The 18405-nt window shown below is 44.5% G+C and overlaps 2 protein-coding genes across 6 annotated transcripts in view; one reads left to right on the plus strand and one right to left on the minus strand.

Moving 5' to 3' along the window:
* Nucleotides 1-3592, minus strand: part of TMEM258 (transmembrane protein 258) — a 15686-nt gene extending 12094 nt beyond the window's left edge. Inside the window, exons 1-2 of the mRNA XM_077287956.1 lie at nt 3456-3592; nt 295-404 (exon numbers count right to left, since the gene is read on the minus strand). Of these exons, the coding sequence (XP_077144071.1) occupies nt 295-404; nt 3456-3458 (113 nt within the window). The 5' untranslated portion in view covers nt 3459-3592. The remainder of the gene's footprint in view (nt 1-294; nt 405-3455) is intronic.
* Nucleotides 3585-18405, plus strand: part of FEN1 (flap structure-specific endonuclease 1) — a 27978-nt gene continuing 13157 nt past the window's right edge. The window contains exon 1 of one of the 5 annotated variants that reach the window (XM_077287947.1): nt 3585-3827. Coding sequence is in view for 1 of the 5 variants with exons in the window: in XM_077287946.1 (XP_077144061.1) it covers nt 13317-15218 (1902 nt within the window). In the remaining 4 variants the exon portion in view is untranslated. Of the gene's footprint in view, nt 3952-13184; nt 15226-18405 lie in introns of those variants that run through there. The other 4 variants (XM_077287949.1, XM_077287950.1, XM_077287946.1 and 1 more) reach the window with 4 other exon arrangements.

Here is an 18405-nt window from a genome sequence, read left to right on the forward strand (position 1 = left end):
TTCCAAACATATCCACATGATAATAGTCTCTGGAGCTCCTCTGCAACTTTTTGCAGTTATGCATAAATTCCTCTCATCTGTTCCTAAAAACAAAACTTGCCTGAATGCAGGTGTGAATATGGCCTGAGAAAACAAGTAATGCGAGATATCTTACATTTGCATTTCAGGACTTTATAGCAAAATGCTGAGCCCCCAGTACTGTACAAGAGACTTTCTCACATAGCTCCACTTTTCAACTTCCTTTGGAAGATAAAACAAGGACCATGTTGTGCATGACACACAGTAAAAGGATACACGAAGAACCACGCCGTGAAAAACATTCCAATGGCCAGAAGCACGACTGTAAGGTGAGGAAACACGGCCGGATTCACCGGACTTGTATATCTGCTCATTGCTTCCAGCTCCTGGGGATAAAAAGATAAGAAAGTGATGAGACCAATAAATAAGACATGAACAGCAGCATTACACTGCCCAGTGCTGAAACACCCACTGAGATGTCACGTGTAGCTAATAAGTGGGTACAGACGGCGGCTGGACAATCACAGTGGCTCATTCTCATAAGACACCAACAATAAATGGACATTTATCACCAGCACACAGGAGTCCCCAATTCACCCTCCGAGCAACAACCAAGGTGATACCAGTGCAGTGGTCGAGCACGCTCCCTGCCGCACCAATTACATACTATGGAAAGTAGAGAAGCATCACTATAGATCTGTCACCACTTTCCCCTATTGGGTTATTAATTATAGAAAAAAAAGCAACTTACCCCTTATTCATAGGAACCATGACAACTTACTGGTTGCTAGCGGTCTGCCCACCAAGAACAGGCTCTTCAGCCCAGCACCGAATGCAGCGAGGGTGCACATGCTCAGTATCCACCCCATTCATGGTCAATGAGACTGCCAGAAATAACAGAGGACAGCACTCTGCTTTCTCCCGCAATCCAATAGACAATGAATAAAGCAGAAGTCCAACATAAGCCCCTTGCTCCATTCAGAGAGAGGCTGCAGAGTCCTGATATTAGGGTCATTGGGGCTTCGTGATAACCTCCATCTAGTTTCCCCCCAGCCCCCATCCTTTGGTTAGGGGATGACTTGCTTTATTGGCATTATCTCTTTAATAGACATAACATTAAAGAGGATAGGGACACTTAATAACAGGTCTGTTTCAGTAAAAACCTGTACTCCGCAGAGGATCACCAAGTTGGAGCAAGTTTCCTGCTCCTATTATTCATTCTTGAAATCTCCTATCAAAGGGGTTGTCTCAAGTTTGTAAAATTTCAAAGCGCTTGTAAAAACAAGGATTGTTAACTGTATAGTTTATATTTTGTGGCCATTAGTTGCCAATTACCTTGAAAAAGAGAGAGCAGACTCTGATTTCTAGCCTGCCCGTATCGCTGGATCTGTCCAGCCTCAGTGCCCCTAAGCTGCATGGCCAAAGCCATCTCTGCTAGAAGCCTGGGAAATCCATCAGTTTGGATCAGCAGTGCGATCATGCCGCTGACCTGAACTGTCAATCTTCAGGAGCACAAAGCAGGAAGTCAGGGGCTGGGAAAGGTGTGCTCCTGAAGATACAACGGGCCGCCAAAAACTCATTTAAAATTGACAATTGTGTGCTAACATTTTGGGGGTGTCCATACACAATCACTCACTGTTCAGTTTACATCTGGCAGTGTCAGACTGTGCAGGAGCACATCCCTTTTATATGTGGGAATGGTAACTCACAGTTAGTATATAAAACAGGGAATCCAGCAAGCCCAATGGATAGAGTAACAGATATAGTGAACTGGGGTCTAAAATGTAACTTAATAACCATAATCTCAAAGAGTCAAATAACATAACAAAAAGTGCAAATGTGCCACAATAATGGATGCAACAACCACATTTGGTATCAAGTGAGATCCTCCCCAAACTACTTGCCACAGGTTTAAATTTAACAAAAAATAAGAAAAATGTTTTATTGAAAAAAAATAGAAAAATACATTAAAATAAGTAAGGGACATAGCTGCAAAAAAAAAAAACCGCTTCTAAGTTAATGCTCAATATGCCACATACTTCCCCTGGGATAAAGCTAAAAAAACCGCGCGTCGGGGTCCACCTGTGCCGCTGTCAGTCTGCTCATCAGATTAGTTCACCATTTCAGCACTTGTTATATCATCCTTTTTGTGCATCTAGGTACAATTCTCAGCTGCTGCATTTGCTAGTAGTTACTTGCACTTTATTGGTTTATTTATTTGCTGCTAGTTACACTTATACAGTTTGGTAAGGCACCTTGCCGACTATAATCTATGCAGAGCATTTTTTCTACTGCGTAGACTCTGTAAACTTGGGCATATTTTCTTGCTGCTATATTGACCAGTACTTATTAGCATTTTTTGCACATTACATATTTATATTTATTCGCTACTACTCACATTTGCATTTTGGGTAAGGCATTTTGCCTACTATAATTTATGCTAAGTATTCTGATCTATATGAGTAAGATAGGACTATAAGGGTATGCGCAGACGATCAGTAATCGCTGTGTACTTGTGCAGCGGCCAGATGTTACATCATAGTGGATGGGATTTTAAGAAATCCCATGTCCACTATGCGTCCAGAGACGCCCGTGGATCACCTGCGGAGAACGGAGACAGCCATGCGAGGCGTCTCCCCAGACTGCAGCATGTCTACTTCTCTTGTGGAGACGCGAGCCTCTGCAAGATAAGTCTCACCCGTACACTGTATTGGACGCAGAGAATCGGCACGGTCCAGTGATCACATGCAGAATCACCTGCGTTCAATAGCGGCAGCGCTTTGGCCACCGCGTAGATGTGCCGTGTCCCAAGCACTGCCCGTGTGCACCTACCCTACTATTTCTAGATCATCGCGGTCTGGTTTACTTCACATGTTACAGTGTCCGGACGCCTTCTAATACTGCTCGGATTTTCTTCATACCTTCCTTTCGCATAATTATTTTTTCATTAAAGCAAGTATCAGCTTAGATAGCGCGGCCCATGTAACGTCTCCTCGGGTAAAGATCCCAGCTCAGACATTTGGTACCATCATCCTCTATAGTGGGGTCTCCCCTGCCCACCCCTAGACCAGCAGGGCATTGCCAAGCAGCACTCACACAGCTGCATCTTGTTACACTGTGTCAGCCAGCCCCAGTCAGGGCTGTGCAGCCTCATGCAGCTCACAGGACTGACACACTGTAACAAAGCTCAGCTGTGAGGAACACTTATAAAGAGAACACGTTTGCTCTCACTGACAGCAAGCAGCGGACATGACAGCTTTCATCACTTATTCTTAGAAAAGGACTGAAGATTATTTAAATTGCAAGATCCTCTCAAGGGGAAAAGAAATAGGACGTGAAAATACGTCAGTATCACACGCCTCAGAAGTCCACCACATAATGGCCAGCTATACCGGCAGCTAACACGACACCGCCGCTGCGGACAGATTCTTTCTCACCATTTCTTCGGTGACAGCGCTCCCGGTTCCGCCACGTCTCTTACAATCAAAACGGGGTCAGAGGGCTCAGCAAGGAACTATGGGAGCGGAAAACGTCACTTCAAGAACACGTGAGAGAATGTACCAATCAGAGAAGCCTTTCCAGAGAGTGGCCAATCAGTGCGAGGCGCATACTGTTATCTTGCCAACCACATTATGGCTCCTAAGCCAATTAGAGACCTGTAGGCTGACGTTTTGGTAGTAACCAATCAGAACGCGGTTAGGCACAGAACGTCCAATCAGAACATGCGTTGTTCGCCAAGGCACTCAGATTCAGAACGGCGGGAAATTGAGTGACGTCACTTTAAGCCCGCGAAGATCTGGAGGAGGTTGGTAAGTGTGAGGGGAGATAATGGCTGCGGCATTCATCAGTTTACTATGCGTTTCTATGGCGGACCGCTTGTGTGTGAATGCTGGCTGTCACTTTACCTACCTGTCTGCCGACCACCATCTGCTGGTATGCAGGGGCTTACCTTATAGCCCGCTGTATGTCACTGGAGGGGCTTATGAGTGTGTTCTGCGTGGACATTTTCTGTTTTACTTTTTTCCTCGCCTTCTTCCAAGCGCCACAGCTTTATTTGTCTGGTTACATATCCGTACGGTGGCTCCGTATCCGCATGGTGGCTCCGTATCCGCATGTGGGTGATGTATCCGTATGATGGCTCCGTATCCGTATGATGGCTCCGTATCCGTATGATGGCTCCGTATCCGTATCATGGCTCCGTATCATGGCGACGTATCCATATGATGGCGACGTAGGCGTATAATGGAGCTGTCCGTTTATTGCGTGACGCAGCGGAGAACCGGCGTAAAGAGCCACAGCTGGGTTTTTGGATCTGTGTCTGCAGGATCTCTAAAAGGTGGCACTGGCCTTCCCAGGAGGTGTAATTCCCCAGTTAGGCCGGCGTCACACTAGCGAGTTTTTCGGACCTATGAGCGCAGAAAATACGTCCAGAAAATACGCATTGCACACGGCCCAATGATTCTCTATGGGGCAGCTCCTATCTGCCGTATATTATGCATCCGTAATATACAGCATGTTACGGGTGTAGAAAATCGCAGCATGCTGCGTTTGTCAGCATATTGCGCAAAAAATCAGCCAATGAAAGTCTATGGGGGCGAGAAAAATACGATACATACATACATACATTCATTCATTCATTCATTTTATTTCAGCGCTAGATAGCAGAAAAGCCAGTAATTCAACCCGACAGGATATGAGACATGGTTTACCAGGGCTGTGGAGTCGGTAAGCCACAGTTCCAACTCCTTCATAAATGGCCAATTCGTAACAATAAATTTACTGTTGTAAAATATTAACATCGTGCTTATTCAGTTTCTCACCATCATATAAGTAATCAGACCACTTAGAGCAAAAACTATATTAGAATATAGCAAATAACTTTTATAAACTCTTGTAAGTAAATATGCAGTAAACACTGTTATGCAGTTAATAAGAAATCTATAAATTTGTCCTCAGAAAAAGTATTGCCTCTGTCAGATCCTCCTTAATGGATGCCCTCAAATCTGATCTGATTATTTTGAGAGTAGAGAACAACCTCTCTACACTAACTTGGGTTGGTGGCAAAGCAGTAACCACTCGGGCAACATCTCTGACAATGTCAGGATACAGAGGAATCGCTTGTTGCACTGTTATTTTTGATGAATGGTCAAATTTCTCAATTTCTTTTAGTGCACATGAAAAATTCTGCTGAAATGTACTGGCTGTGTTCTTTGATGTGGATGACTCTTCTTCTATGCGGGAACGCTTTGCACGGTCCTTGTGATCCAAATATTTTTCGAAATTAAATTCTTCATCAGTTGATGAGGGTGAAGATGTGGTAGGACGACCAAATTCTTCTTGTTCCTCCTGACTGTTCTGCAACCCTTTCATCCTTACTGCTATTTCAAACAGAGCTTCTTTTCCTTTAGTTAGCTGTTGATCATCTAGAAGAATCCGATGCATTGGGTCTACATAAACAGCTGCCAAAAGAATGTTATTTTGTAATAGTAGCTCCTCTCTCCGTTTCATTGATGTAGCAATGCCACTTGCAATTAACCCTCCTCTTTGGGACAGGCGAAACACCAGGTTCTTCCACTCCTTTAAGAAAACACCTGGAGTTAAAGGGAACCTGTCACCCCGTTTTTTCCGTATGAGATAAAAATACTGTTAAATAGGGCCTGAGCTGTGCATTGCAATAGTGTATTTTGTGGACCCCGATTCCCCACCTATGCTGCCGAAATACGTTACCAAAGTAGTCGTTTTCGCCTGTCAATCAGGCTGGTCTGGTCAGATGGGCGTGGTGTCTTCCCCCAGATCTTGTTTAGTTTTCCGTTGGTGGCGTAGTGGTGTGCGCATGTCCAAGGTCCCGAATCCACTGCACAGGGGAGGGAAAAGAGCGCGATGTGCACTATTTCATTGGTGATCGGTGGGGGCGGCCATCTTCCTTTGGCCGCGCGTGCGCAGAAGCGGCGCTCTGCTGGCCGCGGCTTCAGGAAAATGGCCGCGGGATGCCGCGCGTGCGCAGATGGAGATCGCGGCGGCCATTTTCCTGAAGCAGAGATGCGAACTCTGCTTCAGGAAAATGGCCGCCGCGATCTCCATCTGCGCACGCGCGGCATCCCGCGGCCATTTTCCTGAAGCCGCGGCCAGCAGAGCGCCGCTTCTGCGCACGCGCGGCCAAAGGAAGATGGCCGCCCCCACCGATCACCAATGAAATAGTGCACATCGCGCTCCTTTCCCTCCCCTGTGCAGTGGATTCGGGACCTTGGACATGCGCACACCACTACGCCACCAACGGAAAACTAAACAAGATCTGGGGGAAGACACCACGCCCATCTGACCAGACCAGCCTGATTGACAGGCGAAAACGACTACTTTGGTAACGTATTTCGGCAGCATAGGTGGGGAATCGGGGTCCACAAAATACACTATTGCAATGCACAGCTCAGGCCCTATTTAACAGTATTTTTATCTCATACGGAAAAAACGGGGTGACAGGTTCCCTTTAAGTCCTCTGCTTGTAATTTTTTAGTCACTGTAAATGGGTGCTCTAGCAATTTTTCCAGCTCAGTCACCTGATTCCACTGACTTTAATTTAGCGTCCGTTGAGGGTAAGCCATGTCTACAAGAAAGGTTTTCAGTTCAACGAAGCGCTGAATCATTAACCCCTCTGTGACCTTTGACGTACTATCCCGTCGAGGTGACCTGGGCCTATCTGACCCTTGACGGGATAGTACGTCATAGCCGATCGGCCGCGCTCACGGGGGGAGCGCGGCCGGGTGTCAGCTGACTATCGCAGCTGACATCCGGCACTATGTGCCAGGAGCGGTCACGGACCGCCCCCGGCACATTAACCCCCGGCACACCGCGATCAAACATGATCGCGATGTGCCGGCGATGCAGGGAAGCATCGCGCAGGGAGAGGGCTCCCTGCGGGCTTCCCTGAGCCCCCCGCAGCAACGCGATGTGATCGCGTTGCTGCGAGGGTCTTACCTCCCTCCCTGCCTGCTCCAGACCCGGATCCAAGATGGCCGCGGATCCGGGTCCTGCAGGGAGGGAGGTGGCTTCACAGAAGCCTGCTCAGAGCAGGCACTGTGAAGCAGCCTGCACTTCAATCAGATCGGTGATCTGTCAGAGTGCTATGCAAACTGGCAGATCACCGATCTGTATTGTCCCCCCCTGGGGCAAAGTAAAAAAGTTAAAAAAAAAATTTCCAAATGTGTAAAAAAAAAAAATTCCAAAATAATGAAAAAAAAATAAAAATATTATTCCCATAAATACATTTCTTTACCTAAATAAAAAAAAAAAAACAATAAAGGTACACATATTTAGTATCGCCGCGTCCGTAACGACCCGACCTATAAAACTGGCCCACTAGTTAACCCCTTCAGTAAACACCGTAAGAAAAAAAAAAAAAACGAGGCAAAAAACAACGCTTTATTATCATACCGCCGAACAAAAAGTGGAATAACACGCGATCAAAAAGACAGATATAAATAACCATGGTACCGCTGAAAGCGTCATCTTGTCCCGCAAATAACGAGCCACCATACAGCATCATCAGCAAAAAAATAAAAAAGTTATAGTCCTGAGAATAAAGCGATACCAAAATAATTATTTTTTCTATAAAATAGCTTTTATCGTATAAAAGCGCCAAAACATAAAAAAAATAATATAAATGAGATATCGCTGTAATCGTACTGACCCGAAGAATAAAACTGCTTTATCAATTTTACCAAACGCGGAACGGTATAAACGCCTTCCCCCAAAAGAAATTCATGAATAGCTGGTTTTTGGTCATTCTGCCTCACAAAAATCGGAATAAAAAGCGATCAAAAAATGTGACGTGCCCAAAAATGTTACCAATAAAAACGTCAACTCGTCCCGCAAAAAACAAGACCTCACATGACTCTGTGGACCAAAATATGGAAAATTTATAGCTCTCAAAATGTGGTAACGCAAAAAATATTTTTTGCAATAAAAAGCGTCTTTCAGTGTGTGACGGCTGCCAATCATAAAAATCCGCTAAAAAACCCGCTATAAAAGTAAATCAAACCCCCCTTCATCACCCCCTTAGTTAGGGAAAAATAAAAAAAAAGTATTTATTTCCATTTTCCCATTAGGGTTAGGGCTAGGGTTGGGGCTAGGGTTAAGGCTACAGTTAGGGTTGGGGCTAAAGTTAGGGTTGGGGCTAAAGTTAGGGTTAGGGTTGGGGCTAAAGTTACGGTTAGGGTTTAGATTACATTTACGGTTGGGAATAGGGTTGGGATTAGGGTTAGGGGTGTGTCAGGGTTAGAGGTGTGGTTAGGGTTACTGTTGGGATTAGGGTTAGGGGTGTGTTTGGATTAGGGTTTCAGTTATAATTGGGGGGTTTCCACTGTTTCGGCACATCAGGGGCTCTCCAAACGCGACATGGCGTCCGATCTCAATTCCAGCCAATTCTGCGTTGAAAAAGTAAAACCGTGCTCCTTCCCTTCCGAGCTCTCCCGTGTGCCCAAACAGGGGTTTACCCCAACATATGGGGTATCAGCGTACTCAGGACAAATAGGACAACAACCTTTGGGGTCCAATTTCTCCTGTTACCCCTAGGAAAATACAAAACTGGGGGCTAAAAAATAATTTTTGTGGGAAAAAAAAAGATTTTTTATTTTCACGGCTCTGCGTTATAAACTGTAGTGAAACACTTGGGGGTTCAAAGTTCTTACAACACATCTAGATAAGTTCCTTGGGGGGTCTAGTTTCCAAAATGGGGTCACTTGTGCGGGGCTTCTACTGTTTAGGTACATTAGGGGCTCTGCAAACGCAATGTGACGCCTGCAGACCATTCCATCTAAGTCTGCATTCCAAATGGCGCTCCTTCACTTCCGAGCCCTTCCATGCGTCCAAACGGTGGTTTCCCCCCACATATGGGGTATCAGCGCACTCAGGACAAATTGGACAACAACTTTTGGGGTCCAATTTCTCCTGTTACCCTCGGGAAAATACAAAACTGGGGGCTGAAAAATAATTTTTGTGGGAAAAAATTGTTGTTTTATTTTTACGGCTCTGCATTATAAACTTCTGTGAAGCCCTTGGTGGGTCAAAGCGCTCACCACACATCTAGATAAGTTCCTTAGGGGGTCTACTTTCCAACATGGTGTCACTTGTGGGGGGTTTCTACTGTTTAGGTACATTAGGGGCTCTGCAAACGCAATGTGACGCCTGCAGACCATTCCATCTAAGTCTGCATTCCAAATGGCGCTCCTTCACTTCCGAGCCCTTCCATGTGTCCAAACGGTGGTTTCCCCCCACATATGGGGTATCAGCGCACTCAGGACAAATTGGACAACAACTTTTGGGGTCCAATTTCTCCTGTTACCCTCGGGAAAATACAAAACTGGGGGCTGAAAAATAATTTTTGTGGGAAAAAATTTTTGTTTTATTTTTACGGCTCTGCATTATAAACTTCTGTGAAGCCCTTGGTGGGTCAAAGCGCTCACCACACATCTAAATAAGTTCCTTAGGGGGTCTACTTTCCAACATGGTGTCACTTGTGGGGGGTTTCTACTGTTTAGGTACATTAGGGGCTCTGCAAACGCAATGTGACGCCTGCAGACCATTCCATCTAAGTCTGCATTCCAAATGGCGCTCCTTCCTTTCCGAGCCCTCCCATGCGCCCAAACAGTGGTTCTCCCCACATATGGTATATCATCGCACTCAGGACAACTTGGACAACAGATTTTGGGGTCCAATTTCTCCTGCTACCTTCGGGAAAATACAAAACTGGGGGCTAAAAAAATTATTTTTGTGGGAAAAAATTTTTGTTTTATTTTTACGGCTCTGCATTATTAACTTCTGTGAAGCCCTTGGTGGGTCAAAGCGCTCAAAACACATCTAGATAAGTTCCTTAGGGGGTCTACTTTCCAAAATGGTGTCACTTGTGGGGGGTTTCAATGTTTAGGCACATCAGTGGCTCTCCAAACGCAACATGGCGTCCCATCTCAATTCCTGTCAATTTTGCATTGAAAAGTCAAACGGTGCTACTTCCCTTCCGAGCTCTCCCATGCGCCCAAACAGTGGTTTATCGCCACATATGGGGTATCAGCGTACTCAGGACAAATTGTACAACAACTGTTGGGGTCCAATTTCTTCTCTTACCCTTGGGAAAATAAAAAATTGGGGGCGAAAAATAATTTTTGTGAAAAAATATGATTTTTTATTTTTACGGTTCTGCATTATAAACTTCTGTGAAGTACTTGGTGGGTCAAAGTGCTCACCACACCTCTAGATAAGTTCCTTAGGGGGTCTACTTTCCAAAATGGTATCACTTGTGGGGGGTTTCAATGTTTAGGCACATCAGGGGCTCCCCAAACGCAACATGGCGTCCCATCTCAATTCCAGTCAATTTTGCATTGAAAAGTCAAATGGCGCTCCTTCGCTTCCGAGCTCTGTCATGCGCCCAAACAGTGGTTTACCCCCACATATGGGGTATCGGCGTACTCAGGACAAATTGTACAACAACTTTTGGGGTCCATTTTCTCCTGTTACCCTTGGTAAAATAAAACAAATTGGAGCTGAAGTAAATTTTTTGTGAAAAAAAGTTAAATGTTCATTTTTATTTAAACATTCCTGTGAAGCACCAGAAGGGTTAATAAACTTCTTAAATATGGTTTTGAGCACCTTGAGGGGTGCAGTTTTTAGAATGGTGTCACACATGGGTATTTTCTATCATATAGACCCCTCAAAATGACTTCAAATGAGATGTGGTCCCTAAAAAAAAATGGTGTTGTAAAAATGAGAAATTGCTGGTCAACTTTTAACCCTTATAACTCCCTAACAAAAAAAAATTTTGGTTCCAAAATTGTGCTGATGTAAAGTAGACATGTGGGAAATGTTACTTATTAAGTATTTTGCATGACATATCTCTGTGATTTAAGGGCATAAAAATTCAAAGTTGGAAAATTGCAAAATTTTCAAAATTTTCGCCAAATTTCCATTTTTTCTGCAAATAAACGCAGGTAATATCAAAGAAATTTTACCACTATCATGAAGTACAATATGTCACGAGAAAACAATGTCAGAATCGCCAAGATCCGTTGAAGCGTTCCAGAGTTATAACCTCATAAAGGGACAGTGGTCAGAATTGTAAAAATTGGCCCGGTCATTAACGTGCAAACCACCCTTGGGGGTGAAGGGGTTAAGTACGTACTGCCCCATCGTGTGGCTTGATCAATAATTGCCCCTTTTCCAGCACGTCTCTTCAAAATTGAGTCAACTTTAGGGGTTCTGGCAACAGTAGCCAATTTTCTCACCTTGCCAATCAGTGCAGCAGCATGTCCTTCTTGCAGACTGTCTCTTATAGCCAGCTGTAGTGTATGCACAACACAGCGCATGTGATGAGTGAAAGAACGTATTGACACAGTTTCAACAAGATCATCTAAACCAGAGGTCCCCAACGCCGGTCCGCGGACCAGGACCGGGCCGTTGGGGTTTTTCAGCCGGTTCGCGGCGCCGCTGACAGCTACTTTAGCGGCTAAACACGCCGGTTGTGCGGCCTCCATTTTGTCACACTCCAGCGCCGCAGCGTTCGTCATTCCCCCTTTGGTGGGCGGCCGTGGAGTTTGGGCGGAAGTCTCCTCCCCCTCATCCGCCACTCCCTCCTCCCATCTCCCGCTGTACGAGCAGGGCGGGCGGCTTCCACAGCCGCAGCTCCTCCCAATCCGTGACGTCACCATGTATTTCCGGAGTCACCATGGGTGAGTCATATCCGGCCTGTGCGGGAACAGCGGGCTGGGCCCCTCTGAATGAAGGTATTACCGGCAGCTGTGCAGGGTCCATGTGTGGGGAGCTGGGGTATAGATGTAGCAGTGCTGAATATTTTTTTGTTGATAGGATTTCATGAAGTGGCCATGAAACTTAATAAATAAGAAACTCAGCTCTGCTACATCAGTAAAAAACCAATTGATTAATCATTAATCAATTGTTTTTTTACTGATGTAGCAGAGCTGAGTTTGTTATTTACTGTTTGTTACTCATGTGCTCTCAAGAGAAGTTATCGGTCCACACTGCACTGATAAAAGTACCACAAAGCTTTAGCATGAGGCCAGATGTAGCAGAGAGGAATGTGTCACTTGTAGATTTCATACACAGAGTGATTCATTTGTCGGGTTTATGAAACACTGAACACAGATGTAGCAGAGCTAATGGTGTCACAGCAGAGTACATTCATTAATGATTAATGAATGTACTCTGCTGTGACACCATCAGCTCTGCTACATCTGTGTTCAGTGTTTGATTCATTTGTCGGGTTTATGAAACACTGAACACAGATGTAGCAGAGCTGATGGTGTCACAGCAGAGTACATTCATTAATGAATGTACTCTGCTGTGACACCATCAGCTCTGCTACATCTGTGTTCAGTGTTTCATAAACCCAACAAATGAATCACTCTGTGTATGAAATCTACAAGTGACACATTCCTCTCTGCTACATCTGGCCTCATGCTAAAGCTTTGTGGTACTTTTATCAGTGCAGTGTGGACCGATAACTTCTCTTGAGAGCACATGATCAATGACTAACACAGGTCTGCTACATCCGCACCGCCGTGGCGGAGGAAATGTTATGGAATGATCAGGAAACTGTCAAGGAGCGAAAGAAAAAGAACAAATCCAGCCCTGCTACATCTGAGTTACAATATTATTAGTGAACCATCACACAGCAGAGGGTTCGTCATAATGTATTAGTGCAGGATAGTGGTCTGACCTATCGCTTGTGGGACTATAACAACCAGCATGCCTAAATAGAAAATCAAAAACATTGATTACTGGTAGTATGTGTCGCACAGCGCCACTCTCTGGCGGAGGCTGGTACAGCAGGTGATGATGTCTTCTCTCCTTTTTAGTGTATTCCCTGCGGACCGAGGAACAAGGGTCACTGCTTCATCATCATCAGTGCCCGTCTCCAGTAGCAGCAGTAGTGGTGATCATCATCATCAGTGCCCGTCTCCAGTAGCAGCAGTAGTGGTGGTCATCATCATCAGTGCCTGTCTCCAGTAGCAGCAGTAGTGGTGGTCATCATCATCAGTGCCTGTCTCCAGTAGCAGCAGTAGTGGTGGTCATCATCATCATCAGTGCCCGTCTCCAGTAGCAGCAGTAGTGGTGGTCATCATCATCAGTGCCCGTCTCCAGTAGCAGCAGTAGTGGTGGTCATCATCATCAGTGCCTGTCTCCAGTAGCAGCAGTAGTGGTGGTCATCATCATCATCAGTGCCCGTCTCCAGTAGCAGTAGCCATCTTTCTGTGTTAGGGGCCCACTACGCCTTCACCTCTAACCCTTGTAAAATGAGTAAAAAACAAACATCACTGAAGAGCTTCTTTGAAAAGGAAGAAAGACCCAATGAGACAGATGAAGACTCCATGACGGCTAAAAAAAAGAAAGCTGCATTTAAAAGAAAATACAATGAGTCCTACTTAAATTATGGGTTCATCGCAACTGGCGATTCACATGCCCCAAGCCCACTCTGTCTGATATGTGGCGACCGGCTATCCAACGAGGCCATGAAGCCTTCAAAACTTGTTCGCCACTTACAGACCAAGCACCCTGCATCAAAAGACAAGCCTTTGGAGTTTTTTGAAAGAAAAAAACGCGAACAAGAAGGACAGAAGCAATTATTGAAGGCCACCACATCAACAAATGTGTCTGCTCTGAGAGCATCATTCTTAGTGGCTAACCGCATTGCCAAGGCTAAGAAGCCCTTCACTATTGGTGAAGAGTTGATCCTGCCTGCCGCTAAGGACATTTGCCAGGAACTTTTAGGAGAGGCTGCGGTTAAAAAAGTGGCACAGGTTCCTCTTTCAGGGAGCACTGGCACTAGACGAATTAATGAAATAGCAGAAGACATCGAGGTACAATTGTTGGAGAGGATTAATGCGTCACCATGGTACGCAATCCAGGTTGACGAGTCTACTGATGTTGACAACAAGGCAATGATGCTTGTTTATGTGCGATATATTTTTCAGGAGGATGTGCATGAGGATATGTTATGTGCATTATTGTTGCCAGCCAACACCACAGGTGCAGAACTATTCAAGTCTTTGGATGATTACATATCAGGAAACATAAACTGGTCATTTTGTGTCGGTATATGCACAGACGGAGCAGCTGCCATGACTGGACGGCTTTCTGGTTTAACTACCCGGGTCAAAGAGGTTGCGTCTGAATGCGAGTCTACGCACTGTGTCATCCGTAGAGAAATGCTGGCAAGCCGAAAAATGTCACCTGAACTTAACAGCGTTTTGCAAGATGTGATTAAAGTTATTAATCACATAAAAGCACATGCCCTTAACTCACGTCTGTTCGAGCAGCTCTGTGAGGAGATGGACGCGGATCACAAACGTCTTCTCCTACACACAGAAGTCAGATGGCTTTCTAAAGGTAGAGCACTGGCCAGAGTTTTTGAGTTACGAGACCCGCTTTATAGATTTCTTTTAGAAAAAAAATCGCCACTTGCAGCACATTTCAGTAGTAAGGAATGGGTCACAAAACTTGCTTACTTATGTGACATATTCAACTTTTTGAACGAACTTAATCTGTCACTTCAGGGGAGAATGACAACTGCCTTCAAGTTGGCAGATAAAGTTGCTGCATTTAAAGCCAAACTGGAAGTGTGGGGACGGCGAGTGAGAACAGGGATATTTGACATGTTTCATACATTAGCAGGAATTTTGGAAGAGACCGAGCCTGAGCCTTCATTCTCCCAGCTGGTGCATGATCACCTATCTCAGCTTTCAGAAGAGTTTGAGCGCTATTTTCCGACCACAAAAGACCCACGAACTAGGAAGGAATGGATTCGCAACCCATTTGTGAACAAGCCAGGTGAATCGACCTTGTCCGTGCTTGAAGAAGACCAACTGCTTGAGATTGCAAATGATGGTAGCCTTAAAAGTATATTTGAGACTTCAAATCTCCCAACATTCTGGATTAAAGTCAAGGCTGAATATCCTGGGATCGCCACCAAAGCACTGAAAACTCTGCTTCCTTTTCCAACATCCTATCTTTGTGAAACTGGGTTTTCTGCCATGACAACAGCAAAAACGAGATTACGGAGTAGACTGGACATAGGAACACACTTCGGGTTTCACTGTCTCCCATCACCCCTAGATGGGACCGTCTTGTTGCAGGAAAACAAGCCCAGTGCTCCCACTGATCCAGGGAAACAAGCCTGGTGCTCCCACTCATTCTGAACCTATGGTAAGTTGAATCACATTCTCATTATAAATGTCATAATTATATGATAAGTATGCACTAAGCTCCATCCCTCCATAACCCCACCCTCATATGACCAAAGCCCCGCCCCTGCCCCACCCCCACCGGGCCATGGAAAACTGGTCTTGCTTAAAGCCGGTCCCTAGTGCAAAAAAGGTTGGGGACCTCTGATCTAAACTATCATGTTGCTGTTCATCTGAAGCAACTTCAGTTTGCTCCTCAGTTACAATACTGTGTTCCTCTATTTCAAACATTTCTGTGTCTGTGGACCCAGAATGTTCTTCTAGCTGCTGGTCACCATCATTACTCTCATTCATTAGCTTAATAGTACTTATCATATTTGAAGCATTGTCAGTTACGACAGAAAGAACTTGCTCTTTTTTAACCCCTTCACCCCAAAGCCTGTTTTCACCTAAGTGACACGGCCAATTTTTACAATTCTGACCACTGTCACTTTATGAGGTCATAACTCTGAAACGCTTCAACGGATCCTGGTGATTCTGAGATTGTTTTCTCGTGACATATTGTACTTTATGATAGTGGTAAAACTTCTTCGATATGACTTGCATTTATTTGTGAAAAAAACAGAAATTTGTCGAAAATTATGAAAATTTAGCAATTTTCAAATTTTTCGTTTTTATGCCCTTAAATTAGAGAGTTATATCACATAATATAGTTAATAAACAACATTTCCCACATGTCTGCTTTACATCAGCACAATTTTGGAAACATAATTTTTTTTTGTTAGGGAGTTATAAGGGTTAAAAGTTGACCAGCGATTTCTCATTTTTGCAACAAAATTTGCAAAACCATTTTTTTTACGGACCACCTCACACTTGAAGTGACTTTGAGGGGTCTATATGACAGAAAATGTCCAAAAGTGACACCATTCTAAAAACTGCACCCCTCAAGGTACTCTAAACCACATTCAAAAAGTTTATTAACCCTTCAGGTGCTTCACAGGAATTTTTGGAATGTTTAAAAAAAATTGAACATTTAACTTTTTTTTCACAAAATTTTTACTTCAGATCCAATTTGTTTTATTTTACCAAGGGTAACAGGAGAAATTGGACCAAAAAAGTAGTTGTACAATTTGTCCTGAGTACGCCGATACCCCACATGTTGGGGTAAACCATTGATTGGGCACATGGCAGAGCTCGGAAGGGAAGGAGCGCCATTTGACTTTTCAATGCAAGATTTGCTGGAATTGAGATCGGAGCCCATGTCGCGATTGGAGAGCCCCTGACGTGCCTAAACAGTGGAAACCCCCACAAGTGACACCATTTTGGAAAGTAGACCCTCTAAGGAACTAATCTAGATGTGTGGTGAGCACTTTGAACCTCCAAGTGCTTCACAGAAGTTTATAATGTAGAGCCGTAAAAAAAATTAATATTAATTTTCACAGAAAATGATCTTTTTGCCCCAAATTTTTTATTTTCCCAAGGGTAGCAGGATAAATTGGACCCCAAAAGTTGTTGTGCAATTTGTCCTGAGTACGCTGATACCCCATATGTGGGGGTAAACCACTGTTTGGGCGCATGGCAGAGCTCGGAAGGGAAGGAGCGCCATTTGACTTTTCAATGCAAAATTGGCTGGAATTGAGATCGGAACCCATGTCGTGTTTGGAGAGCCCCTGACGTGCCTAAACAGTGGAAACCCCCACAAGTGACACCATTTTGGAAAGAAGACCCCCTAAGGAATTTATCTAGATGTGTGGTGAGCACTTTGAACCTCCAAGTGCTTCACAGAAGTTTATAATGTAGAGCCGTAAAAAAAAATTAATATTAATTTTCACAAAAAATGATCTTTTTGCCCCAAATTTTTTATTTTCCCAAGGGTAGCAGGATAAATTGGATGCCAAAAGTTGTTGTGCAATTTGTCCTGAGTACGCTGATACTTCATATATGGGGATAAACCACTGTTTGGGCGCATGGCAGAGCTCGGAAGGGAAGGAGCGCCATTTGACTTTTCAATGCAAAATTGGCTGGAATTGAGATCGGAACCCATGTCGTGTTTGGAGAGCCCCTGACGTGCCTAAACAGTGGAAACCCCCACAAGTGACACCATTTTGGAAAGAAGACCCCCTAAGGAACTTATCTAGATGTGTGGTGAGCACTTTGAACCTCCAAGTGCTTCACAGAAGTTTATAATGTAGAGCCGTAAAAAAAAATTAATATTAATTTTCACAAAAAATGATCTTTTTGCCCCAAATTTTTTATTTTCCCAAGGGTAGCAGGATAAATTGGATGCCAAAAGTTGTTGTGCAATTTGTCCTGAGTACGCTGATACTTCATATATTGGGATAAACCACTGTTTGGGCGCATGGCAGAGCTCGGAAGGGAAGGAGCGCCATTTGACTTTTCAATGCAAAATTGGCTGGAATTGAGATCGGAACCCATGTCGTGTTTGGAGAGCCCCTGACGTGCCTAAACAGTGGAAACCCCCACAAGTGACACCATTTTGGAAAGAAGACCCCCTAAGGAACTTATTTAGATGTGTGGTGAGCACTTTTAACCCCCAGTTGTTTCACTAAAGTTTAGAATGTAGCGCTGTGAAAATCAAAAAATCATTTTTTCTTTCCACAAAATGATGTTTTAGCCCGCAATTTTTTTTCCCCCAAGGGTAACAGGAGAAATTGGACCACAAAAGTTATTGTCCAATTTGTCCTGAGTACGCTGATACCCCATACATTGGGGGGAACCACTGTTTGGGCGCACGGCAGAGCTCGGAAGGGAAGGAGCGCCGTTTGAAATGCAGACTTAGATGGATTGGTCTGCAGGTGTCATGTTGCATTTGCAGAGCCCCTGATGTACCTAAACAGTAGAAACCCCCCACAAGTGACCCCATATTGGAAACTAGACCCCCCACGGAACTTATCTAGATGTGTTGTGAGAACTTTGAACCAACAAGTGTTTCACTACAGTTTATCACGCAGAGCCATGAAAATAAAAGAATTTTTTTTTTCCACGAAAATTATATTTTAGCCCCCACATTTTTATTTTCCCAAGGGTAACAGGAGAAATTGGACAACAAAAGTTGTTGTCCAATTTGTCCTGAGTACGCTGATACTTCATATATGGGGATAAACCACTGTTTGGGCGCACGGCAGAGCTCGGAAGGGAAGGAGCGCCGTTTGAAATGCAGACTTAGATGGATTGGTCTGCA

Source organism: Ranitomeya variabilis, chromosome 2 (assembly GCF_051348905.1).
Source record: "Ranitomeya variabilis isolate aRanVar5 chromosome 2, aRanVar5.hap1, whole genome shotgun sequence".
NCBI classification, from domain to species: domain Eukaryota; kingdom Metazoa; phylum Chordata; class Amphibia; order Anura; family Dendrobatidae; genus Ranitomeya; species Ranitomeya variabilis.